The 27,562-nt window shown below is 45.2% G+C and overlaps 1 protein-coding gene and 1 pseudogene across 3 annotated transcripts in view; one reads left to right on the forward strand and one right to left on the reverse strand.

Annotated features, from left to right (window-relative positions):
* Positions 1-4,507: 4,507 nt before the first annotated feature.
* Positions 4,508-27,562, reverse strand: part of pax7a (paired box 7a) — a 43,877-nt gene continuing 20,822 nt past the window's right edge. For all 3 annotated transcript variants that reach the window (XM_054752412.2, XM_015959055.3, XM_015959054.3), the window contains exons 6-9: positions 20,324-20,489; positions 19,778-19,974; positions 7,802-8,051; positions 4,508-6,735 (exon numbers count right to left, since the gene is read on the reverse strand). In XM_054752412.2, the coding sequence (XP_054608387.1) occupies positions 6,620-6,735; positions 7,802-8,051; positions 19,778-19,974; positions 20,324-20,489 (729 nt within the window). In that variant the 3' untranslated portion in view covers positions 4,508-6,619. The remainder of the gene's footprint in view (positions 6,736-7,801; positions 8,052-19,777; positions 19,975-20,323; positions 20,490-27,562) is intronic.
* On the forward strand, positions 20,580-21,153 carry LOC107385279 (small ribosomal subunit protein eS28 pseudogene; annotated as a pseudogene).

Here is a 27,562-nt window from a genome sequence, read left to right on the forward strand (position 1 = left end):
ACCCACAGAAGGCAGAGTGGCATGTTTTAAAGCAGTGGACAAAATACAAATATTTGAAAATGTATTTCATGGTAATTATGTCAGGTTTCATGGCCCTGGCACAGTACTGAGGCGCAGCCTGGATGCCTTAATTTGTATAGAAATTGTAATCATTTGTTCATTTCAAGGTGAAAATTGCATTTTTTAATTTAAATTGTATCCTGCGTGATAGGCTATTATCTAGAAAAATTGTCTCTGTGTATGGCGGTCTATGCCCCGCCGTCACGCATGTTTGGAGCCCACTTCTCCTGAGAAAGGGCTTGTATATGAATCTCCTGACTCAATGCACCCAGCTTGTTCTCCACTTAGGGCTGCCACTGCACTCATTTCCATTTTTGTTATTAATATTAATTAGTTTGAGAACGCAGCTCAGATTTTATATTGAGCTCGGCTTCACAGCGATTTTTATCTCCCTACGATTTTGTAGATTTCCAACTTTACTCTGGCTCCTTTTACTGCTCCTTTAGTTGGTTTTTTTAAAAAAGAAAATAAAAATACAAATAAAACACTGCTTCAAAGGAGGTGTGCAGATTTGCATTTGCTGAATTGGTTACAAACGTCTAGTCCGGCCTTACAAAGTTGTACTTAACAGATTGAATGTGATATAGGTGGAAGATCTCATAAATCAGACGACTCCGCTCTAGAACAATACTTATCTGAGCTCTTTTTACTTATACACGACAGATTAGCTGTCTATAATACCTGAGAGGGGGGACCATGAAATTCAAAATACCTGAAATATTCTGGAAATAAGATTCTTTCCCTGCACAAAATACCTAGTTGGGAAGCAGATATATGCAGAGTAAGCTGCGCGTCTGTGTCAGGGGGATCCTCGAGGTGACGAGCACAAAGCTGAGGCTCAGGTACACAGCGTATGCTGGCATAATTACAGGATTTGGGGGATTATTATACTGTAAGTACTTTCATGGCGACAGCTGGGAGCTTTTTACTCCCTGTGACACATAATCTCAAATAATAAAACCAAGACCCCCAGAGCATCTCTTAATCATTTCTTAGCATACCTGCACACGGCTCTGAACTCTTTCTGAAGACAAATTGGTAAAATTAGAATATAATTAACATATCTGGTTTAATTTATTCTAAAGTTGTGCTCTTAAACACTGTTTTTCTTTCAGATGAAAACATTTTGAAGCTTGCCTCAGTATTTTTCTTCCACAGTGAGGTTCAGGAGGCCAAAATTAGAACAACTTCACAGTGTCTATTCCACGGTGGAGAGTAAGTATGACCAGGGCGAGGTTGTGTGACTCCTCTATCGCTGCCTCCTGAGCGATAGGGCCTCCTGGTTTCTGCTGGAAAAAAGGCTCAGGAGTTTCATTTCCATCCCTGTGATCTAAACAAACCCATTACCGCCAGCCATTTATGCTCCTGGGCAGTCCGCAAGCCCCCCATGGCCCTGAGGACGCAGCCCTGCAGCTAAGCCACCATGACACAGAGCCACCTTCAATGGCCCCGTGCGTCTGTATAGGCGAACGGAGCACTCGGGCCTCTACACTTTATCTGAACCACTCCAGAACGGCGAGTGGAATGGGCTCTTGTGGGCTCTGTTTATCCTCCGCTCCTGTAGTCAATCAATTAGGGGATCAAAGGAAGGAGATGAGGGAAGTGTCACAAAGCTTTCCCACACACCGCCACCTGAGCTTCCACCTCGTCCAGTCCTGAGTGACAGCACACCGGAGGGAGACAATATTCCCAGACCGGCACCTCGGGAGACAAGCGGCAGCAGAGGGGACAACCGTAACACATGCCAAAGCCTAATCTGGACAAGCAGAACACAAACTTATAGAGGAGTGTATGAGAAGTGACAGAGGAAGGAAGGAGACTCCTAACAATGCAGACTGGACATTCTGAGGGGAAGCGTTCAAAACTGTCAGCCGTTTTAAATTTACTCCAAAAGAAAACTTGATTTTTATGACTGACATGCAGCAACATCTGTGTTTTATGTGGAAATTAGAAATTATTTTTTAAATATTTATCAATTCAATTTGTCCAAGTTGATAGGAGTTGGTAAAATAATAAAAATAATTAAAAGCCTTTAATTTCAGGAATTTTATTGCAGATAAATTCTTATAGTTATTCTTTTGTGTTGTAAATAATTCTGTCTTTTTTACACGTTTACAGAGGATTATGTAAATAATTTATTGCTGCAGCCACATCCAGCATGTTTGGGATGTTCTTAAATTGGTCAGGAGTGATGTGTTCGACAGTGTTACTCCAGTGTTGTGTCATGTAATATAAAACACAATGGACGCTGCCACACTGTAGTGGTTAGTTCCCCTACATTCACACCATAGCACAGGGATTTGCAGGCGGCATTCCTCGGCCGGCGGTAGGACAACGCAGCGCTGTTGGTCATCTGGCCCAATGAATTACTTCCTGCAGCTGCAGAGATGGATGACACACTCTGGGTCTCTGACGTCTGAGGTCCCATCACTCGCTAATCACATCACCAGCACTCGAACCGTCAACGATGCCCCAGTGACTCCACAAACACACGTGGACACACAAGGAGAAGTTACACTCACACCCGGCTTTTTGTAAAGAGGGATGCATGATTTGTGGCTGATTTTGCATAATTCACGGGAGGGCTGCAACTAATCTGGCAGTAATATTTCCTTAAGAGATTTTTTATTGTCTATTGAAACTCAGAAAATAGTTTTTCTGAGTTGCCACTGCTGTAGAGATCAGTTTTTTTTTTCATAATTTAGATCAGGGGTGTCCAAACTTTTCAAGACGAGGGCCAAAATCATCAAGTTAATGGTCTCTGCATGCAAAAAAAAAGTGACCTTTTTTCTATTTTAAGAGCAGATTTCCGGAGAAACTGTTTCTTACTTGTTATTTCTGAATTAAAATTGGTCACCCTTAAGTTCACATGCAGGCTGAATGTGAAACAAGCCTAATGCCCTTCTTCCCTGCTTTACCCGTTGATAGAAAATAGACGGAGAAATGCTTCAGTCAGAAAAAGCCTTACAGAGCTACGTCACACTGAATATCAGCATTAACGGACTCACCCACCTTTGCTCACAGCCACAACTGTTGGTTTAGCCTCCAGGAGAGAGCAGAGCGCGTCTCGGCTAGTGGAAGCTAACTGTTAGTTTTAGCAACTCCACAAAATGGCAGAACTCCTTCAGGCATGCGTTTTTTGTGGAGACAAAACATCAAGGTTGCGGTGCAAACAGAGTCAGTGGTAGAGTCGTGTTTGTTATCCAATCAGAGGTGAGATGTCTGAATATCAGGAAATAATAATGAGTAAGACTCCAAATCCTGCCGTTTTCTACTCTCCTCTCCTCCAGCTAACTTCTACTTCCTGAAACAGGAGCGCTAGACCTTCTTTTCCCCAGAGTAAAACAAACAAGGCATGCATTTATAATACAGGAATATGCAAATGCATCTAAGAGACAAGTGAGCTTTAAAAATTATTTAAAATTATTTCATGGTCCTTTTAAAAATGTCTTCGTCGTCGTCATCCTCTGCTTATCCAGGGCCGGATCGCGGGGGCAGCGTCCCAACTAGGGAGCTCCAGACCATCCTCTCCCCGGCCACCTCCACCAGTTCCTCCGACAGGACCCCAAGGCGTTCCCGGACCAGATTGGAGATGTAACCTCTCCAACGTGTCCTGGGTCGACCCCGGAGCCCCCTGCCGGCAGGACATGCCCGAAACACCTCCCCGGGGAGGCGTCCAGGAGGCATCCTGACCAGATGCCCAAACCACCTCAACGGACTCCTTTCGATCTGGAGGAGCAGCGGTTCTACTCCGAGTCCCTCCCGAATGTCCGAGCTCCTCACCCTATCTCTAAGGCTGAGCCCGGCCACCCTACGGAGGAAACTCATTTCGGCCGCTTGTATCTGTGATCTCGTTCTTTCGGTCATTACCCAAAGCTCATGACCATAGGTGAGGATTGGGACGTAGATTGACCGGCAAATCGAGAGCCTGGCTTTCTGGCTCAGCTCCCTCTTCACCACGACAGATCGGCTCAGCGTCCACATCACTGCAGATGCTGAACCAATCCGCCTGTCGATCTCCCGATCCCTCCTACCCTCACTCGTGAACAAGACCCCGAGATACTTAAACTCCTCCACTTGAGGTAGGACCTCTCCTCTCCTCTTTTAAAAATGTGTTCCTCAAAATAGGTCTACATGTGTAAATTAGTAAAAACATAAACATGTTGGAAAGTGCCGATCAATCAATAGTCTACAGGAGATAAAAAATCCATCATTCTGCAAAAGCAGCTGGGGGCCGCAGGAAATCACTCAGAGGACCACAAATGGCCCCTTACCACACTTTGGACATTATTAAAACTCTAAATCTTCACATTTTAACTGCCTGAAACTAAATTTTTGGCACATATACAACAAGAAATTTTATCTTATTAAGTTATTTATGATGTATAATAAATAAATAATAAATATGTATGATGATAGGCAATTAAAAAAGGGACAAATGGCAACATCTGTTTTGGATCTTTAATTGATAACAGTTACGCCAGTGTTACATTAAACACACCAACAGGCTGAAGGTAGTAAATACCAATACAAGTTTCCCACTACTCTAATACTTCATACAGCAGAATAAATTATACTATGATAATATACACACATGCGGAACGGAAAACAGGAGTAAAGCAAAGCACAGATGTCAGAAAGCAACTAAATGGGTTAAAGGTCAAAGAGACGGGAGGAAGGGGGAGGAGCTGTCTGCCTTAAATATCCAAATTTTTATTGACGCAGGTGTTATAAATGGATTTAATACACTAAAGACAATTCTAAAATTCTTCCTTTTTAAAATATACACAAGTGAGGTGTCTAAGTGGCACCGAAGGACTGCTGCCATTCAGTGCGGAGTCAGTGTTGCTTTGATCTCCTCGAGTCTTATTGGTCCACAAATCAAAGATCGGTGACTTTTGTCCGATGAGAAGAGGCTGCTGCACCGTCGCTGGAGCCGCAGGGTGCCGGAGCATCCAGTCAGACCTGGTCTGAGCCAAAGGTCAGTCTGTGAAACCAGTTCTCCCAACAGGTGATGACCAGACACTCGTTTTTCTTTTTTAAATGTACACCACTTGGTCCAGAGAGTCTTTGAAAGTTCACCTCGGTTTGATCCTCTTTAAGAGTTTTACTCAGTCATTTATTTTTTTTACTAATTTGTACAAATCTGTCCTCGTTTCGGGTCAAAACTGGAAACAAAACGTTTGGCTCAAACGAGTTCATCAGTCAAACACATTTGAAATAAAACCAACAGAAATCAAACCAGTTAAAGAAACTACGGTCTGTCTCCCACCCGACGCAGCTTTGTTTTAGTATAAAACATTCTTTTCATGAAGAAACAAAAGCGCTGTCTGCTCCTGTTGTCGTACACGTCCTCCGTCCTGATGGGAACGTACGTGTGTGTGTGTGGGGGGGGGGGCTCCAGTCGGTGGTGCTGCCTGAGCCTGACTCGTCCCAAGTTTATGTGAAAGACGCCACTTTCCTTCTCTTTAACCCTTCCTCAGGAAAATGCTGGAATGCTCTTAGTGTGTTTCATAGATGGATCAATTTGAAAGGAATGCTTGATTTTGTTGGGAAGTGGAAATCAGCCCAAGGTGCATTTACAAAATGTCCTAATGATGGGCTAATATTAGAAATACGATGTGGTAATGAAAAGGGTCACTGAGAATTAGCTTTGACTCATATTTGTGAGATTTAATCTGCTTTAAGTCACCCAGGATTCCCAGGCAGATGGGATTTAGAAAGACTGGTTCAGTTAGCCCTCCTTGGCAAGGTCCACGTTTCAAAATGCATTAATTTCCCCAATCCTGTTTTGCAAACAATACCCCCCTCCCCCATCCCTACGGACCACGGCTGAGGATGGGATGGAGGTTACAAGGGAAAAGCTATCGGCCGCCAAAACGCTGCTTCAATTCCCCACAGAATCCATCCAGCCAGACTTCCCACCAAGTGGCCATGTTTCTTTAGGAATGTCAGGAGGAATATGAAAGTGGGAAGGTCAAATCGCTCACGAGCGCTGGAGCTCGGGGAACAGCAGCTTGGAAACCAATCATCCTCTCTTGTGTGAATGTGCCGACACGCAACAGACACGCGTTTTTCTCTCTGTTAAAAACACGCAAGCACATCTAACAGATAAAAGAGACATCAAAGAACAACGAAAATCACATTAACCAGAATCATAGAACAGCAACAGTAATCTTAACAATATCAAAAAAGGAATGAGAAGAAGAGTTGGTCAAAAAAAGGTATTTGCTTTGTTAACTACTATGAACAGCAAGGCCAAAGTACATGTTGTTGCTGGCTCTGAATGTCTGCTGGACTGCAGCCATGACTACCAGGAGTCCGGGTCAGGAGGGATCCACCATCCTCTCGGCAGAAATAAACTGGACAAGTTGCAGGCAAAGGTACCCCAAAACAAAAATAGGAGGAAAGGACACGTAGCCGCCCCTGTGAAGGATGGCAGTTTGAATGTTTTAGTTTCATTCCTCGATGGGACTTGTTGGACCTTCGCTCAGACGCCATGGCTGGGCTGAAAAAGCAAGCTGGAGCGCGGCGGCAGAAACGGGTGCGAGGCGTGGCTCTAGTAGGCCTGTCCCGTCTCCACCTGCAGCAGCCCGAGCACCGCCGAGTGGTCCCCGAGCTTCATCCTCCTCTGAGTGGACAGGCTCACGTTCTTAGCTAGGTAGTCTACAGCAGCTGTGCAGAGACAGGGAGACAAGAAAACACACACATGAGTCTCCCCAGTCACTCTCACTGCATCCCCCTAATTAAGACTGAAATAAGTTGTGGCAGGAAAGAATGAGTCAAATAAAAAACAATTCAGACAGCGAGAGTGAAAGATAATAAAAAATACACCCCTCCCCTGTCACTTGTCTGAGGCTGGCATGCTGCTGGCACCGAGCACATGCATCCTGGTGGAGTCTCCGTGCTGTCAGTCACAGGGGTCCTCGTGTGTGTTCTGTGTGCCAGTCTTCATTACTACTGGCATCTCCGATTTCATGCCCTCCACACTCCACATGGCCGATCATTTTCATCGTCAGACAGCAGCTCTTTCCTCTCTCCTCCATTCATTACCCATCTACTGTGCTCAATCAGCGTCTTAATTAACCTCACATCAGATCACATCCGCACTGCCATCAGTTCCCTGCTGTTGACAGAGCACTTACCCTAACTGGCACGGGCTCCCATTCACTCGTGGGCACGTTTATTTATTTATTTTTAAAAGGGAGACTCACCCGATGCACAAAGCGCTGACTGGAACCATAAATACAAACGAATGTCAGCGGGCTAGCTCGTTGAGGAAGTGTGCTTCCTTTTACCTCTCGTGAACGGCTGTGACAGCATCAGTCAATTATGCTAATCTAATAAGGCAAACTCTTTCCTTGCCCGAGGGTGTGTGTGTGTGTGTGTGTGTGTGTGTGTGTGTGTGTGTGTGTGTGTGTCTGTGTGTGTGTGTGAGGGGAGCTAGAGGAATAGAGGTGGGCAAGAGGACACTGTGGCCCCTGAGGGTGCGCTGCTCTTTTGAAGTGGCCCTCTTCCCTTTCCCATCCAATTGGAGCGGGGTGTGACTGAGGCAGCTCAGGATCAGGATGGAGGTGGTAAAGCAAAGAGAAAAGGGGGAGGAAGTGTGTGTGTGTGTGTGTGTGTGTGGGGGGGGGGGGTCTTTATCAACAGCACGTGTCTGCCTCCAACATCTAGAGGGCAAAGGTCAAGAGTTTCTCCTGCCTTCAGTTGTAGATACTTTAAAAATGAGGCGACTCACTCTGGCCGTATTGGCTGTACTGGTAGCCGGCAGTGACGGGATCCACGCTGTAGCTGGTGGCGCTGTAGGTAGGGGGGCAGTACGACTGGGAGGAAGCCAGGCTGTCCACGCTCTTGATGGTGTCGGAGCGCTGGCTACAGCTGGCCGAGATTGGGTTGGAGCTCTCCAGGCTGCCGTGCAGGGGGGAAATGGAAAAGTCGTGCTGCGGCTGAGAGGGAACAGCGCTGGGGTTGCTCAGGATGCTCATCACCTGGAGGGGGGACGGAGAGAGAGAGAGAGAGAAAAAGACGGTTGAAACTTGGAAAATTGAGGATCAAAGCGCTGACAGGGTTTAGGACGTATAGCTGCCATCCCTGCTCTTAACGGTGAAGGCGGCGAAAGTAATACACGATTCAACTTTGAAGTAGGGAAAGGGGAGAAACTTCCAATCGATCTTTTTTTCATTTAAGCAACAGGAAGAGTATAAGGAGGTTAATAACCTGAGAAAGGGACACTGTTTCCATGAGCTGGCACTGTCAGTAAGCGTTCATCTGTGGGACAGAAGGGTCCCAGTATGATAATAGACCGACCACCCTTGCCAGACAGCTTGCGTCCCAGAGCCCGAGGCCTGAGCCCGAGCCTACGGCACAACAAGCACCAAGGGAGTCTCTAATCCCTCGCCCCTAGCCTACCCATCTCATGAATAGTAATGGAGTTGGAACTGGTAAATGATCCCCTCAGATCCCTACACAAAGTAGGCTCCACAAACCAAAGGGAGTGGGCCACTGGTGCTGCAAGTTGGGTTCTCGAACATCACAGTGTGTGTTATTTATACCACGGAAAAAGTAGCAACGAGTCACATTTGTCACCATTCTAAAGCAGGGAATGCTGCAAAGGAAAACTTTCTTATGCAAGTAAAGATGTGGCATGCAAAAATAAAGAAAAGAAGTATTCGTCCCACACATGACATGAATCCTTCCTTTCAACATCAGGTTCATGTTGAGCTTCGCCATGCTGCGCTGGCCTTTGGCCCCCTTGACTGCTAAACCAATTAGCCCATCATGGAGGTAGTTAAGGGGGGGTGGGGGGGTGGGGGTTGGGGATACACACCCACACATATGTTTGAAAGCATGCATGCACAAACAAGCACATAATGTAGTAGGGAGCATCCAAGCAGCCCATAAATGATGCTCAGCAGCCCAGAAGTATCCCACAGAGGGGAAATTAACCACATTCGGCAAATTAATCATATCTAAAGGGCCTCCTTAGAAAAACGATTCACCCTGAAGCACATCAGAAACATAAAGAACAGTTCGTCATTTCCACATGTTCATTCTATCAGCAAGGAAACACACACACATCCCTCCACATCTGTGGACAAAGCATGTGACATTTATCTATAAGAAGAAGATTCATGGCCCTCTTCATGTCAGACACATGTTCTGCTCCCTCACAGAGCAAGGAGGAAGAGCAGGAATGTCCTGACCGCCCGCTTCCACCCAAAAGCGAGAGAGGAAGTGGAGTGTCCTGAGAGAGACCGCCACGGGGAAGAGTTCGTTTTAGTCGCTGGTTAATTGGAGCTTGATTGAATCGTTCTCTTATGGAGCAGAATAGCCAACAATTGGCTCAATTATTATTCACGCTCATAAAAGTTCTTCAAGAGAAGATGACTTCTTATCGTCCACATGATGCAGTTTTGCTATTTTAGCAAATTAGGATGGGATGGCTGCTTTAGAGTGTGACAAGCGCTGGCGAGTGTGAGGATATCCTTCAGTCGTCCTCGCGCACACACAAGCACACACACACGCACAAAGATTCTGGGTTAATGATTTAAGTTTTCCTTCAGGGGAGAGAAAGAACAGTTTATTGGAGAAGTTGGATTCTCATTTGTTTTGTGTTCACACTGCAAAATAAAAATCAATATACGGTTTTAACACAATACTCGAGGTCTGATGAAGGCCCAGATAGGACCAAGCTTGCAAAGTTAAAAATAGAACTTATTCTCTCCTTTCTACAACAATCTGCGTTCTGGGTGAACTTTAATTAATGCTTTGATGTCTCTGGAAGTTTTCTTTTGGCTCAAATCAAAGATTTAGGAGACTTAAGGTAAAAAAAAAAACATTTTGACATATTTACGTGTTTCCTTAGCTACATGCAGCCTTTCAAACAAGTGAAAAGCACATGCATTATTGCTGTTTACAGCCTCGCCCGCAAATACTGAAATTTCAAGCAAAGGAAAATATTCATGCGTGCTTTAGAACATCGCTGCGCACAGAAGGAGCTCAAATTACACATTCAGACGATTAAACGGGAAGCGTGAAGTTTAAAATGGTCTAAAACTGTAGAGAACGAATAAAACAGACATTTTTTTATTCATGCCGTTCACTTTTAAAGCTGAGTTCTCTTTCTTTTGCCCCCCCCTACCCAGAATGCTGCACACAGGCTCCTCAGCAGCCCCGCCGTTCGTTTGTTGTTCGACTTTGTGTGAGTGCTGGTTTGGGAGATAATGTGAGCCAGGACCCAGTTTAAAGGACAATGCTCCAGGGCGTTCCCTGCCTCTCTCACACACACACCCCTTCCCTCACCCTCTCCCTGCTTTTTTCCTGCTTTCAGTCTCCACAGATAGATTACTTTATAAATAATAATAAAAAAGTAATTAATTCTCTCAACTTCTGAGCCCTGCGGCCTGTGGCAACGTGAGTGGGGAAGTGTAAATTGATACAATGTGCATCCTTTCAGATAAATAAGTAGCAGAGCTGAGACAAAGAGAGGCCCTTTTCATATCGTGCTAATTTCCTCAACAGCCAAATGACTTTTCTTGTTGTTGTTGTTGTTTGTGTGAATGTTCGACTAGTTGTTCTTTGTTGTCATTCTTGCTAGAATATAAAAGTATGTGACACAGGCAGAAAGCAGGGAAAGACTTTTGGTTTACACAAGGGAATAAAACAGAAAGAAGCATAAAGAGTTTATTATTTTATCATAAAAATGTGTTTGTTGGTATTTTTCCTGATTTTTAATCGACAGGAATCACATTTTCACCTGGTCAGGATGAGTTTGCAGCTTTTTTCTGGGTTAAAACAACACAAAAGTGCAAAGGGAGAAAATGGAGAGCTGTGAACCCGACGACGGACTACAAAAGGAAAGAGGAGCAGACAGAGGGACGAGTGAAACAGAAAGTGAGAGGAGAGTGGAGTGGAGTGGAGGCTTTGGGAAGTACAAAGACTCCTGTAGGACTGCGTTGGCCTGAGGGCCAGCCTGCCTGGAGAGCTGATAGGAACCTCTTCTGTTCCATTCCCAGCGCCAACACACTCCACTCCCACAAATACTCTTAATCTGTGCAATACTGGATTAGTTCCCCTGTCACTGATACCTCCCCATTCTGCCCAAATCAAAATGCCCCCGAGATGTACCTTTAAGTTAGGCAGAGGTCACCGGGGCAGACGGGGGGAAAATGAGCACTCCAAATGTCTGCGAGTTATCTGAGTGGTGCAGAATAGCATTGTGCACCTTAGCAGATCTGCCCGGCTGATACCCGCTCCAGCGGGGGACGATTAAAGATCCACAGTGATGACACAGAATTTTAGATCAATATTTGAAGGCCAGGCCAGAGGGTGGGATTACCCGTGATCAATTCTGTGACCCACGAGTGACACAGAGACACCGAGAAGTGTCAGAAAAGTATGTGAGTTTAGAAAAATGCAAATATTCCAAGCTCTCATTCGTTTGAGTTCTCAATAAATCTGCAGTGGCCCCTAGTTTGAAGGAATGCCTTGTGAGTTGTTCTCTGTTGAACAAAGCTCTGGCGCTCCTGATTCAGGAAGTTGAAGTTAGCTAGAGGAGTGGGAGGACAGAAAACAGCAGAGTTTGGAGTCTTAATCATTTTTATTCATTCAGGCATCTCACCCCTTATTGGCTAACAGCAACGTGACGCTATCACTCTATCTATAACATTTTATCTCCACAAATAACAAAAGCCTGGAGGAGTTAAGTCCAGACCACGCTGTGTGATTTTCGGCCGCCCTAGAGACATTCCCCATCATGAACAGAATCGTGACAAAGCACGGTAAACTTGGAGGGTGATCGGCTAGTCTGTGGCCGTCCAGTGCAATCGACCAATGAGACTACACCCAGGGAATGACGCAAACAATGATGAGAGTGCAACACGAGAGTAGAATGGGGCAGCATAAGCTCAGGGGTTAGAGTGGGTTTTCCTGTAATTGGAAGGTTGCAAGTTCAATTCCAGCTCCAGACAATTCTGCTGTTGTATCCTTGGGCAAGACACTTAACCCGCCTTGCCTGCTGGTGGTCGGACGGACCGGTGGTGCCTGTGTTCGGCAGGTACGTCAGTGCGCTCTAGGGCAGCTGTGGCTATGTCATCCCTACGAGAGTGTGAACGTGTGCTAATGGGTGAATGATTGTGTTGTGAAGCACCTTGGGGGGGGGGGGGGGGGTTGTAGAACCCTAAGAAGGCGCTATAAAAATTAAGTCCTTCTACCATTTACCATAGAATTAGCAACATTAGCAGCAGTGGAAGCTACTCGCAGGAAGATATGAGCCACCCCCTTTTGCGGTTCGGTCTAATAAAATAAGTGCCAACAGCAGCACTTTTTTTCTTTTTGAGCATTGTTGTTTTGGTTAGCTGTCAGCGTATGCTTGTTGGGGGGTGCACACATGACATTAGCGCTTCCTGCTAGAGCGGGACGTTGTGCAGTTTTGCTTTATAGAGTTGCTAATGCTAACAGGTAGCTGCTTTGTTCTCTCCTGGCTGCAAAAATCAATGCAGCCTTCTTAAATGATGAGCAACACGGGTGAGTCAATGAATGCTAATTTGCAGTGTGACGTAGGTATGAGTGGATTTTACTGACCCGAGCGTTTGTTCTATCAGCTGCAAATGCAGGAAATGGGAGAATGGTTTCTCAGTGAACTTGCTCTTTAAGGAAAGAACTGGAGATAAATTCAGTGTAGGCAAAAAAATGATTTCCTGGTTAAAAAATAAAAATTAAATATCAATGTAGAAAATAAAAATATCTGCCCCCGCTTTCCAGAAAGTCAGTGGACTGTTAGTCCTACAGCACCCCGCCCCGTCCTTCACACGAGAGGACCGGCCCAGCGGGCAGTACGTCCCCTCATCTGAGCAGACAAAATGACTATTTAAAAATAACAGTGATTGCATGAATTGAATTAAAGCGTTTTGGTCACGGTGGAGGTGGTGCGAGGGTTGGTGTGGGGGCCGCGGCAGACAGCCGGGATGGTGGCAGGCAGCAGATGACGGGCTCTGGCCTGCGTGCCATTGCGTTAATTGGCTGCGGTGCATTAATAAAAACTGAAAAGTGTCCTCGACCAGGATGAAGAGATGCAGGCAGGGGAGGAGGGGAGATGGAGAGAGGTGGATGGGTGAGTGGGTGGGGAGACAGTGCTGGTGCTGGAAGGACAGAAATGGGTCTTTTGAAGAATGTAATTCATGGGGGAGGGGTTGTGGGGGGTGGTGGTGGGGTGCTAATTGTGTTCAATTAAGAGGCTGATTGGCAGTGACAGAATCTGGGCACTGACAAGTCAGGCACAGATGAGGATGATTAGCGGGTGTTGGAACAAGCTGTCACTCCTCATAGCGCCGTCTCCTCTCTCTGAAGCTGCCTGAGACCACAGAGATCACAAACAGGAACCGGAAACCCTCTCCTATTGGTGCTGGGCCTGTCCTTGCCTCCTATCATTAAGCTGAATCCATCCCAGTCCACTTCTGCTCATGTTAGCTTCATTGTTTAAGAAAGCACAGCTGCTGGAGGTGGAGAAGCCCCCCCCCCCCCCCAAACGTCCCACAGTATCAGCTATAAACTGGCCCCGCACTAACCAGGGGTTAATATGCCGTCTATCGGGCTGCAATTGGAGAACGTGTGGGGAGCAATCCTCTATTCTCTGCTAGTGATATGCTTGAGTAACTATGGGATGGATTCAGCCACTGGGAACAAGAGACAGCCCCCCACCCCCACATCCTCGCTATATTTCAGTGCACACACACACACACACACACACACACACACACACACACACACACACACACACACACACACACACACACACACACACACACACACTTGCACAAAAACACACACGCAGACTCCAACTCCTCGCACCTTGCACGAATGCCTCTGCTAAATTAAACGGCAGATTTTCTGATTCCAGAAGAGTGGTTTCAGGGAGGCCTGTGTGTGTGTGTGTGTGTGTGTGTGTGTGTGTGTGTGTGTGTGTGTGTGTGTGTGTGTGTGTGTGTGTGTGTGTGTGTGTGTGTGTGTGTGTGTGTGTGTGTGTGTGTGTAGAGAAAAGCTCTAGGAGCAAGGCGAGGAAGATGGAGGGAGCGAGGGGGAGGGAGGAGGAGGCTGTTTGCTGAAAACAGCAGGGGCCAGGTCTGGTGAAAAATGTCAGGTCAAATTGTTCTTGACAGTGTTAATATCTGCACCTCATAGCCCTAATTACATGTAAATAAATAGTGAAATAGCTCTCAGCTGGAGACTGAGAGGGACGAGCTGCTGCAGGAGACAACCAGCTGAGGACCCTTCAGACTCACATTCTCATCTGATCGCCAAGAATAAGAAAAGGAAAAAAAAAGCCAGAGGAAGCTTGCTGACATCATCTGTGTTTCTGGACTTGTTTCTTCGTTTAAAAGTAAACTAGAAGCGAGACAAAGTCAGCTGTGAAGAACACGGAGTAATAATAAAACAAACTGAAGGAAGGAGGGACAAAAGGGGTGAGAAGAGAGTATTAATCACAGCCATGCACCTGTCAGAGTGGCATCTGGAACTAACAGGAACCACATGCAGCTATAGCATCCCAAACAGGTTCACAGCTTCCTCTGCAGCCGTCCCATAACCCCCTGCACCCCAGATCCCTGAGGAGAGGAAGTACTGTCCAGCACTCATGGACTTATTATATTTTTATTTTGTTTGTTCATTGTTCGAGTGATTGCACGAGCGTGAGATGAGAAATCTCAATAGTTGAGCTTGTCCCTCTGTGTGTAATGAGTGTTTTTTCTCTTTTTTCAGATACTATCGATGTCTGCACACTTACTTTAATAAAAGCAGTGGCACTCTCCACCTTATAGGCATTTCAGCTGCGTGGGACACACAGCATGTGAATCAGTCTCAGTCATTTTCCTCCTTAAATCCCCATCTTCTAGGATTTACTGAAATTCATATTGGCTGCCTCTGCAAGATAAATGTAAATCACATTCCCTTATATTTACTATTTATCAGGATGCAGCAGCTCACTTTCAGCAGGAAATATCTCTCACCCGCACACAAACACCCTTGCATTTAAATAGCATTTTTATTGTCCGCCGTAGCCTTTCATCTGGGCGTAGGGAGAAGAGCTGCCTCTCCAGGGGAGAGAGCTGGAGCAGGAGGAGAGGGAAGGTGGGGAGAAGGAGAGAACGCAAAGCGCCATTGGCAGGGCATCGTTTGGATGACATAAAGATGCCAAGAGCAGAGAAGCAAGGTTGGTAGGTGAAAAAATAGATTATGAATACACCAAGAGCCAACCAGAAATATGTTGGATGGGGAAAGGAAAATGGCAGCACTCTGCAGCTCAAGAGACTTAAAAATAAAGATGGAGCAACAAATGGCTCAGGTGCACACATTCTGGAAAACAGAAGCTCCACCATGATGCTCCGAAGAAAAGCGATCTGAACTCTTCAGAATCGGGGCAAAAACAAGCCCACCCAGCAGGAGACTGGTGCTACATTTCAGAAAGGGAACATTAAGGTTAAAAAAATCTTCCTTTAGAGTTTGAAAGTGTTGCGAAACAACAGCAAACACTAATAATCTGTTCAGAAACAGTATAGCCAGTGGATACGATTTACAGCCCCTGGATTTTCTTGGCAACTGCCGACAGCAGGTCTCTTTTCTCCAAAGCTTCTTACATCTTTTTTTATACTTGCCAAATTGAAACAGTATTTGTTTTAATGGGAGTTCTAATTAACCAGTATGTATTCCCCCACTTGCTCTGCGAGTGGCTGAGCTGTGAATGCAGGCTATGTGCTCATCCCCTTTGATTTGTTGTCAGTGGAGGCTGCCAGCTGACACGGTGCCCGGTGAGAGGCTTAATGCCCAAGTTTTAATAATGTGGGGGACTACATGAGTCTCCCCCTCTCATTGGTATTCAGGTGCAGGATGTCTTGTTAGAAGTCAGGGAGGGAGGCGGAATGAAGCCAGAGCCCCAGATTGTTCTGTAGTTTCTCCCCTCTTCGTTTTTATATGTTTATTTATTTATTTTTTATTTTTTGGCAACAGCAGAGCTAGCTTCTTAAAAATAATTCATCCCATTTTTAAAAGAAGCGTCTGCGCTAGCTAATGGAAGAGCAGCAGCACAGTTTGGAGTCTCCCCTGGCTTATCTCTCTCAGACAGTTGTGGGGAGTCGCTGGTGAGCATGGTGTCAGTGTGCGTGGTACGGTGCAGCGCCGCGCGGGCAGGCAGGCCTGGGGACACAGATCAAAGGGAGGCAGGGGTGAGAGCCGCTCTGCCTCTGATCCCGCATACGTGTGTGTGTGTGTGTGTGTGAAGGCCCGGCCCACTCACACAGCCCAAAGGCCCTCCTTATATGCACTCTCTCACACACACACACACATCCTTGTCATTCCAAAACACACAACAGTTACACAAAACTGCAAAACAGAAGAAAAAAAAAGTTTCTCAAGAAACTTTATGAGCTCCCTTCATAGAAACAGCTATAAAATCTCTATCAGGGTAGATCATCACCCTGCCGCAGCGCGTCATGAAGGTTTGAGGGTCTTTGCAGGCTCTAATCCACCGATTTCAGAACAGAACACGCCTTTTTAGATCGGAGGTTTCCAAGAACCAAAGAAACTGAGGTCCAGCGGCTGAAGCTCTTTCGACCTGGACGACTGGATGTGCACTCCCCTTTTGCAGCTGCGGAGCGGTTGTTTATCCTTCCTCTCCCAGCAGGTGTCTCCGTCACACAGTCATGAGGAAATGAGCCCAAATGTTTTCCCATTGAGCCAAAGCCCTGATTCAGAAAATATTTCTATATTCATTTAATGAAGGTCTTCCTGCAGCCTCACACTTCTTGGACTGATATTCATTAGAGAAGACTGAAGGAGACCTTTCAAACTGGTATTCCAAAGCTTGTTCTGTTTTTATTTAGGATTCAGGTTTAACCAATGTGATCTGAACGGAATCAGAAAAGCCGACCGTTCCTTCAGGTGAAAATGGCAGAAAAATCCAGACAGGCCCGTCCTCTATGCCAATGCTGTTTCCCCCGGCCTACCCCCCCCCCCACCCCACCCCACCCCCAGCACCTGCTGTGCTGCTAAATGAAACAAGACCAACAGCACAAACACACTTCTGCTCTCATACCTTTTCGCCCAGGCAGGCACAGCTTTACTCTCACGGACCCTTAACACACTCGACTCCCTCGACCAGCCAAACATGTTGTACATCCAAACGATGACAGCAACCAGTTTGGAGCGCCGGATGGCTATTCCACAGTCTGTAATGGGAAAATGTGTGCTGTCGGGATAGGTTATGGGATTGGGATGGACGTGAGCTCCTGTCGGGACCGCCGAACACTCCGGGATTCCATTACAAATTTGGCACCTTGCCATCACTGCCCATTTGCTGCGAATCACAGAATTTTTGTCAATCTTTCCAGCAACTGCAAAGCCATCTGTGCCAGACACTTGAGGAAATCAGCTCGTACGTACCAATGCACGAGCCTATCTGCTGCACACAGATTCTGTCTGTAACGGGCAACATCATCTCCATCTCCATAGTCTTTTTTTCCTTCTTTTTCATTACATGGAAGGGAAGAGTGTAGGATGTCGGTAATGTGCCATTTCAATGAACGTAAGCGTTGTCTAAATGGGGTCCGGAGTTAACCGGAGTGTTTACGGTGGGAATTTTCTGTTTTGTGACTTTTGTGTAGCGGAACGCTTGTGGAGCGAGGAGCCCAGCTCAGTGGGGTGCTGCACCGGGGAGTGAACTCTGACTTTCCTATCAGTGGGAACATCCATCTCCATGCTGGGAGACTGATAGGAATGCCACACAGTGCTCCGTCTGCATTCAAACCATTCCACTTCAGTGCAGTACACACACACCAGTGCAGGCAGCACATCGATCACAGAACACACACCTTTAACCCTCTGATGCATGAATTATGAGATCTTCAACCATGATTTTTTTAACAATTTTTTTCATTCCTCTTTAGGTGTGAATGAAACAAATTTCAACAAATATTTTTTGTAACATTTTGTTAATTTACAAATAATTTATTACATGTCCATCTCAGTGGACAGCGTGCATTCTGAACATGAAATATGTTGGCTTGGCTTACTGAAGTCCAAATGGAGGGGCTCACATGCAATAAAGTCTTCATCAGCTGTGCTTGCAAAAACTAATAAATTACAATTTTGAGTACCTGTCCACTGTAGTGACCATTATGCATCAAAGGGTTAATTTAAAAAATAAATAAAAAAGGTGGATTTTTAAAGACAGTTTGGTCAATCACTAATTGAATAGTGGAAATTCAGTTGTCGAAAGGCCCCTGTCCTAATCCTCACTATGACAGGAGACGTTTAATATCCCGACACATTCTTGAATGGCTCTAAAGAGGGGGAGGGGGCATCGTTCACCCCATGCCAGTATTAGAGAGAGCCATTAATAATAATAAAGAAGCCTCCATGTTCCTGGTGTTTTCTGCAGGTTTGCAGCGAGAGCATTAGCTGCTAAAACCCCTGTGCCACGATTAACAATCAAACACGCTGTGAGCCTCCATGTTATCCTCCGTCGCTCCAGCAGGAGAGAAAATCTCTTTTTTGTCACAAAATCCTTAATTCTTTCTTCTCTGAAGAAAGAGGGTAATACCAAGAATGTTTCCAATCTGCTTTGAGAAATATTTGAAGATGAGAGAGAGAGAGAAAAAAAAACTCCCAATAAAACATGTGTGAACGACGGGGTAATTGTGGACAAATGCAGCATTGAAATTCATTTTCAACTCTTTACACACCATTTCAATCTTATTTTCTGCCTGTTAACCACATCTTGTTGGTGAGGGTGGGCAAGCCTGGCCAGTATTGATGGGTAATTGTGTATAATTCACTCCGTACACATGATCTGCATCAATACAAGTCATTTTTTTCATTCTGTGCTACTCAAAGCTCAACTCTTACCTTAGAGTCGCATTTAAAATGCTCATTAATGGAGGGGTTCAAAAGATGGGAAACCATAAAAAAATCTAGCGCTTTTCAAAGGAGGAACAAACAATCCCACTCAGATCAGATGCATCCGTACAGACAAGAAAGAAGGGAGAGGAAATGACAAAAGTTTTTGTGTCGAGAGAGCACAAGAGCAGGTGATGTCACCCTGCTGAGGAGCCTGGAAATGCAGAGAAATGAGCAAAAATCACACGAGGCGCTGAAGTCTAGCAGCTGCAGACAATTACGTGAGGAAGATTATGTGTCTACATTTATAAGCTTTAGCTAATTATTTCATCTGCATGTGTTCTCACAGCGCAGTGCAGGATTTAGATGTCCCAGGAAAGTAGGAGCCGCTGTTTTGGAGCAGCTTGAGCACTTGTGGTGCTATCAAGATGAATTTTAATTTGTTGATGTTAATCCAATTGTTTTACAAATGTAGCAATTTGGAGTAGCTGAAATAAATCCCAGGCTTTGGAAAGGCGAATAGAAAAGCCCACACCGGCAGTTATTTTGCTGAACATGCTGAATCTGAATTTTAATTTCGGTAAAATACAATTACACATCTTTAGCTGTGGGGGGAGTGGTGTGTGTGTGTGTGTGTGTGTGTGTGTGTGTGTGTGTGTGTGTGTGTGTGTGTGTGTGTGTGTGTGTGTGTGTGTGTGTGTGTGTGTGTGTGTGTGTGTGTGTGTGTGTGTGTGTGTGTGTGTGTGTGTGTGTGTGTGTGTGTGTGTGTGGAGGGGATGGATATTGACAACAGAGAAGACATTAGGATGTTAAAACTTCCTGGTCTGACCTGTGGGGAAAGCCCGTTTCCGACCGGGTTCATGTGGTTGCCGGAAGCTGAGGGGCTCATGAAGGTATCGGAGTAGCTGGAGAAACTGTGGCGATTGGACGTCAGGCCGTAAGCGGAGCTGCTGTCAGCGCTCAGACCTCCCTGGTGCATGGAGGACGGAGGAAGTGGCTGAGGTCTGTGCAACGTGCTGCTGCCATCTGACACAAACGATCAGAAAAAGGAGAAAAGGTGCATAAACATCTGTACTGATGCAAAACCTTCAGGAAGCGCCCTCAAGATGAGACCTCATAAGTCACAGATTAAGCGTCCTCCGTAAGAACAAGCGTCAACATGACCCCAGACTCATAATGCAGGACTTGTTTCCTTTCCGCTAAAAATTGAATTATAAGGCTAACTGCTTGCTGCATGGTTCTTATGTGCAGCACATGATTCATACAACTTTATTAACATGTACATAAAATATGACAAGCATACCACAAATAAACAGGGCTAATTTAATATTTATCAAAATTGTGTTAGTCAGAGAGCACAGAGTGTCAGTTTTACCCTGTGATAGCGTGGTGCTGGGGTAGCTTGACTCTGGGAGCTGGTATGTGGGTAAGGTAGGCATGCCTGTGGGGGGGAATCCTCCAGGAAGCAGGTGATTGAACGCCGCTAGTTGATTGGCACCAGCCTGCTTACGCCACCGAGCTCTTCTGTTGCTAAACCACACCTGGAGGGAGAGATAAATGATTCAGTTTTACTTTTAAATGTTTTTTTGTCCTCAGGAGCTCAGACTGAAGCCCTGTACACACATAGCCGAATATCCTCTCCCAAGAACAGAATTGGGTTCACACCACCTCGTTTTCAGCTTAAAAATCCAGTTTATTGTGAAGCACATTAAGCATGTAGGTGGCAGTAGTTCCCCAAATCTTTAGTATCTTTGCTGAAAAACATTCCTTGGATGTGGAAGAACCAGGTGGGGGCAATAACCGTCCTTAATGTCATCCTTTGACCTGTCTTCTACATAAAGCAGGAAGTGAGCTTGCAAAAACAAACAAGCAAGCTAGCGGCCCTGACAACATGCACGCCAGCCGCGTGCAGCCGATCAAGCTCGCAAGAGTCACTAAGGTGCTTGGAAGAACTGGTTCCCAGGGACAATGTAGGTCCGTGTTGAGTTCATGGACGACAGCAACCGCTCCATCATCAGGAACTTGAAGGGCCCAGTCAGAGAAGGAGATGTGCTGACACTCCTGGAGTCTGAAAGAGAAGCCAGGAGGCTGCGATAGTTGCCACTGAAGCGGAGAAGCAGCCGATGCCACCAGTACCACCTGCTGTGGACTACATCACGTTTTCAGATGTTTTGAAATAAAGTTGGTTAAGAAGAAAAAAAACAAGCAAGCTGGTGTAAACACAGGGTGCATGCGCTACGTAGCATTTACGTCATGGGAAGCGTCCAGAAACAAACGCTGACAACAGAGATTTTACAAATCTCCACTTTGCTTAAAGTGTTTCAAAGAATCGTTAAATCTTTCCTTTGTTTTACAAGATACCCAGCTGCGCGTGTACAAGGTTGGTGGAAGAGATGCTTGTGAGATCGGGGATCCAGAACTATTGTTCTTGAGAGGTTGAAGTTGTGATCTGTGCAACCAGACTGCTCTTTAAGCTTCCTTCAGAGAGAAGAAGTCACTAAAAGGTCACTGGCAGACTACTATCCTGCTCATCACACTCCTCAAGTGCGTTTGTACGGCTAAAACAAACTTTTAGCCGGAGCGTTGCTTTTTCCAGGTATACTGAGTCACTCCTGTTAAAACCTGAAAAGTCATTTTAGGAGGGGGAAAAAACAAGACTTTTAAATTTAAAGTGGAGAAAAAGCTCACAAAACGAACAGCGCCAAATGTGCAGACACACAATGTCACTTCCCTGAATGAAGGAGGAGAAAAATAGAACCCTTTAGAAAGGCAAAGATTTACCCATTTTAAAAAGGCTTCTGCTTCAACAAAACATGAATATAATCAGGGCCTTTTGAAAAGAGCCAGCAACCTGTTCCATTTACCCAAGACAAGGCCCGAGCTTCGCTGTGTGCTTGGGGTTGAAGGACATTGATCTATGCCTCGCACAGGCAATTCATCAGAGTTTAATACACTGTCAGCGCAGTTCATCTACTGTTGTGTTTCAAACGGCCGGGGCTATTGTGCGCACACTTGAAAGAGGGGGACAAAAGCCCCTCCATACGCCACGGAGAACAGTGGACACAAAGAGGGGGCGTCCCTTTTAAACAGGTCTTAAAGGAGGGACACTTTCAAGGGGACTTACACGGCGACGCACTCTGCATTTTGGGGGCTGCTTCTTTTTACGGGTAAATATACATAAACACTCGTATAGAACTACAAGGGATCTCAGTCTAACAGAGATCTTAATTCAAATGTGATTCTTTTTATACACAAGTGCTGCTTTTAAAGAGACATTTAGCTCAGTTTACAAGGGAGGAAATAAGATGCGGCAGGCAATGACTGTGTCAGCGCTCCAGAAAAAGGGACAAGTGTGAAGTGTACAAGTGGAAAACCAACAGGAAATCTTTATCTCAAGCTCGAACGCTTCTAAAGACCCCATCTGAAGCCCCCAATCAGCTATTCCAAAACAAATGTGAACTGGGGCTTGGTGGAACTTCCACTATTGGGATGTAGTGGAGCGTGGTCCGAGGTGTGAACGGAGCTCCAGCCGGGCCAGACAAACAGCTGCCTGGCTGTGGGTAGGGTGCAGGGGAGGGTGGGAGGACACCCCCTTCCATCCACACACTCCCAGTCACCCCACCCCGCAGTACCACTTCACCTCCGACCTCATCCACTCACACCACCCTCCTTTCATGCTCACTTTTACTTGCTTCCCTCTTTGTCATCCGGGTCTAGGAAGGAGGTGACTCATCAGAGAAAACCATTAAAACTTTGAGTCTTTTTGCTTTAATGTGTCCATTTAATAGGAATTTCACAAAAATAAATCCTAAAGGTTTTAATAAGTCACCCAGTTGTGTGAATATCAAGTCTATTAATATAACATGTTTATTCATGCTTGTGTTGCTACGCTAAAAGGATTTTGAAGTAAGAGTGTCTTATGTAACTTCGCAAATAAATGTGTATTTTTAAATCTGAGTTATTCAGCCATGTTTCTCCTAGTACTTGTTGAAAAAATATTGAATCAAGTTATATTATAAAATACTTTCACTCATAAATATACAGCAAGAGCATTTTAGCAGCCAGGCAACTCCAAACATTTATGAATTAAAGGTGTATTTCAACACTGTTTGACAACTTTTACTTTAACATTAATGCGGGAAAAGCGAACGAAGCACTTTTAGTCCAAAACTCCAATGATCATCAGTTTTTTTTGCAGAAATGGGGCTCAGCATGCGCACATTCAAGTGGCAGTGCACATGTTCCCATATGCCATCACACGCATGCATACATTAGCAGCACAGCCTAACGCTGCAGCCTGAAGCTGAGGATTTGAGGCTGTGCTCTGGAACCTGATCACAAAGTCACCTTGGAACAGAGATTCTCCTCTGCTATCCCCAATCCGGTTTAATTCTCCGCAGAGCAGAGAGCTGCAGCGCTCCCCTCGGTGTCCCCCGTCCCCCATTTACCTACAAGTGTGCAGCTGAATTAACTTCTGACTTGTTTTCTTGGACTAAAAAGGTTTCCTTGCGACTCTGGATCATTGTGGAGAAAGTTTTTGGGAGAGGAGAGAGAGAGCTGTAAACTTTCAAAAGTCAAGTTCAGTCCTGCTGAACAATCAGACCAGAAAGAGAGAACAGAAGACTGGAGTTAATGTTGCTTCAACCCACAATCAGATTAAAAACGTGTTGGACTAAAAAAATAAAATAAAATAAACAAATTTCAATCCCTGCTTAATGTTTGGCTGCATTTCATCGCTTTTTAAAAACCTTCCATTCAGCATCAGTCAAAAGAATTGATTTCTTTAGCGATTAAGTGGTGTTTTCATCCCGATCAGCGATAAAACACACTCACGCGAACATTGTAAAGGCGTGACACTGCACCACAGCAGGGTAAAATAAAACCCTCCGTGTTGTTTCCCTTAAATTGGATCATTCAAATGTCAGAATTGCCCATTTTATACAATCCTCCATGAATTCTTTGGCCAAAGACAAGTCCTGAATGTGTGACGCCTTTCAGGAGCCAATTTGCTACATTGGGTAGATGAACACCAAGAGCTGAGAGATAATGACAAAACAAAATGTGCTGCTTACTTCATGGCCATAAAAACACAGAGGGGTGATGCAACTAGCTTCAACATACAAATCCTCCTCGGTCTCAAACCACGCAACACCCCCACCCCCACTCATCCTCCTCCTCCTCTTCTCTTCTTTCCCCTCTGATTCCCTCCCTGCTTGCCTTCCAGACTGGCACTATGCTAATTAAAGTAGCTAGGAGTGTGAATATGTGAGGAGAGTGGGATTAGTTTGATAAGTATCAGGAGTACAGAAGCACTGTACCAAAGTCATTTAAATTCTAATAATAAGAAAGTGTTAGAACATTCATACTGATGCATTGCAACAATTTCTCCCCGACAATCTACACAAATCCTATTTATTCCTTTATGAAAGTAAACCCACACTGGCAGGAATACAGCTGCCTGTTGGGTTTGGTTTCTACCAAAACGGCTCTATTGGGGATTTTATCGCTCAAACTTGACTGATTGTACAACAATGGAGAGTGTTGCATTTCTATGTAAAGTAAACTTGTTTTAAAAGCACTTGCATGACTTTAAAGTAGGGATGTAAGAAAACATTAATACATTATTACAATGTTCAATATTATGATATTGAATTGATATTTAAAGCTGGTATAGAGAATTTACAGAGCAAGCTAAGTAGCACATGCCACCCTTGGAATCTGATTGGCCACTCCAGGTGTCACCACACAAAATTACCTTCAAATAGGCTTTTCATGTTCCACAAAAGGCTCGGGGGTAAAACAAAAAAAGCATAACCATTGGTGCTACCCATGCACAAAGTTGTGCCTCACCTGGGCCACTCCAGTTTAAAAGATCTGGACACGCCACTGTGTTAACGTCTCTGGTATGACCCGACTGGGATTTGAATCCCAATCTCCCACTTTCAGTGTTCTACCCACCAGGCCACTGAGAAGCATCTGGCCTGGTTTTTTTTTAAACTTTTTTTGTCTAGTTTTTATATTGGGAACAAACATTCACATTTGTGAACAGTCTTGTTACGTCTATCCAAGATGCTGTGGTAATTTAACTTCCATTAATGATCTTTGCTGATGACAGTCTCATTTAAGAAATGTCCATATGCACTCAAAGCCAGTGCACAAAAGACAAGTTGGTAGGCGGTTTCCATCTTTGTGCTATAATTTTCTTCATAGCTGTTAATTCTGTAAGCCTGATTCAATGGGTTTTCTCAGTATGTGATAGTCGTGAGTCGTCCTTTATTAAGCCAACAACAGGATCCAAGGGGACAGGGACACCACTTAGATTCTAGCCCGAGTTTTCAACTTAAATTCAGTCTTAAATATCAAATATTGCCTGGCTTTTAGTATCACAATACATCGTGCTGTTTCCTCTGTAGTGTGATATTTATCATATCGTCAGATTTTGGCACACCCCCAGTTTAAATTCAGCTGCAGAGGCTTAAACACACATGCTACATCTGGCCTCTTCTCTGTCGGGCCCGACACAAGCCAGAGATGAGGAAAAAAACTTTTTACCAAATTGATTTGCATGCTTCGTAAAAAGCATTGCTTGCGCCTTATTAGATTCCACTAACTACAACAGCTACACGCAGAATGTTTATTGGTAATGAAAGAGGGCCTATGTGGCAGATTTGGTAAAGTGAGCTGGCAGCGGCGTGCTGAGAAGATGAGCTCCAGCCTGGACTCTTAAAAGTTCAGTCTGAATAGGAGGTGAGTGTGATTGGCCTCATCTGTGAGAACTGATTTACAGTGACCTGCAGCCTGTCTCACCCCCCCTCCCACCTGGTCTCCCATCTACTTCAGAGGGAGCACAAACACAAACGATCCTCTCGTGAAATGGCTTTGCTGCCTGCTCCTGTTATAACTGAGGAGTTACTTGATGGAAAGTGGCAGAGCACTCTGCTTCAGCAGAGGACCTAGTGAAGGTAGACTTGGCAGCGTCCCCTCCTGTGGAGACAGTCTGGAACTAATTGCTGAGAGATATGGATCACATCCCACAATTTGTCAGCCGAGGTGATAAAACCATTGCAAGGGTTGTGGTGGTGAAGGAGCGCCCGTGGCTCGGCAGGGAAAAAAAGGAGGGGGGGGGGGGGGTGCAGCGGGGCTGATCAAGATAAATGGCGAAGGGGTCTTCAAATGGCAGGCGAGGGCAGATGTAAGGCAGTTAGTGGTGTTTATGAGTTTAGGTTGTGAGTCAGCGCTAAGCCAAGCACTCATCGCTTCCACAAGCCTCCATGGCCTTTTAATTCACAGCTTTGACTGCCAGGGCAGCCTTGATTACAAAGGTACTACCCACACAAATTACCTCTGCGCCCGACCCAAAAACTGCTTTCCACATTATCACCGTCTTTAATAACAAATGGTCAGCGGTGAACCATGACAGCTCACACAAACCGGGGTTAAAGTACTAGTGTGTGTGGGTTCTCTCAGTCTCATGCTGAGGTTCATTCCTGAACGGCATCTGGAAGATGCGTCATTGCAGCTGTGCAGGAGAAGCTTGCACTCAGGCCAAAGGGTCTCCTTTCTCCTGCCCTGGACATTCGGGCACCCATGTGTCAAAGCCCAGCTGGTGGGACAGCTTCTCGTGTACGCAACAGCAAATTTACATTTCACCAGCATTCTTCCACATCGGGTTTCACATCAGCTGTTCACGTCTTTTAGCAAAACAAAACAAAACCAAAAAAAAGGACTGTGGGATTTCCAGCAGCCGTTCGAGATCACAAACTAGAACAGATGGAAAGAAATGTTGACCCTTTGAAAAAGTGGAAACTGCAACACAACTTCAAGCGTCGCTTGTTCTGTCATAACCATCTCAGAAAATCAAGTTTGAGTTGACCTTTTGAGGCGTTCAAAGCCTGAGACAATTAGATTAGAAGGAAAACAGCATTAACAAATTAGCCATGACTCAAATTCCTCAGGTTTTCACATGACATCATTTAGGTTGATTATCTAACTCCAAAGAGACAGCGGCGACGGCGGCGGCGGCACCAGTGACACCGACTGCTTTCTTCTCCTGTGCTCATTTATAGCCAGCGCTGGCAGGCTGCTCTGTAAACACCCAGGCGTCGTTTTAAGCACGAATAATATATGAAATGAGGTGTTGCTGTCCTCCATGATGACTCAGAAGAGTTTATGTCATTCATCATAACTATAAAAATGAAGAAAAAGAAGAGGGTTGTTCACTCCTCCTGCTTCTTTTTCTAACCCAAACTACAAAACACCAATTTAAATTTAAAGTCAATGTTGTCAACATGTGAAAAGATTTCAATTCATCACCTTTTTTTTTTATGTAGCAGAATCTACGACCAAAGAGGAAACAAACAACATGGATATACATATTTCCTTCCCTCAGAACTATTGGATATGCATGTTGGATGGGGGTAAGATGGACAGTGACATGTGTGGAATCGGTTTCCCAAACTGCGTGTTTGCAGTGTGATGAACAGTTAGCATGCGGCGAAGAGTCTGGGCGGTTTTAGAGTGAGTGTGAACCACTGTGGTAAGAAGAGAGGGGTGCCCCAGACGACTTCTTCTTTTTTTTTACTAGCGGCTCATTGATTAATGTTGTTGATGGGGG

The sequence above is a fragment of the Nothobranchius furzeri genome, chromosome 3 (genome assembly GCF_043380555.1).
Source record: "Nothobranchius furzeri strain GRZ-AD chromosome 3, NfurGRZ-RIMD1, whole genome shotgun sequence".
In the NCBI taxonomy this organism is placed as follows: domain Eukaryota; kingdom Metazoa; phylum Chordata; class Actinopteri; order Cyprinodontiformes; family Nothobranchiidae; genus Nothobranchius; species Nothobranchius furzeri.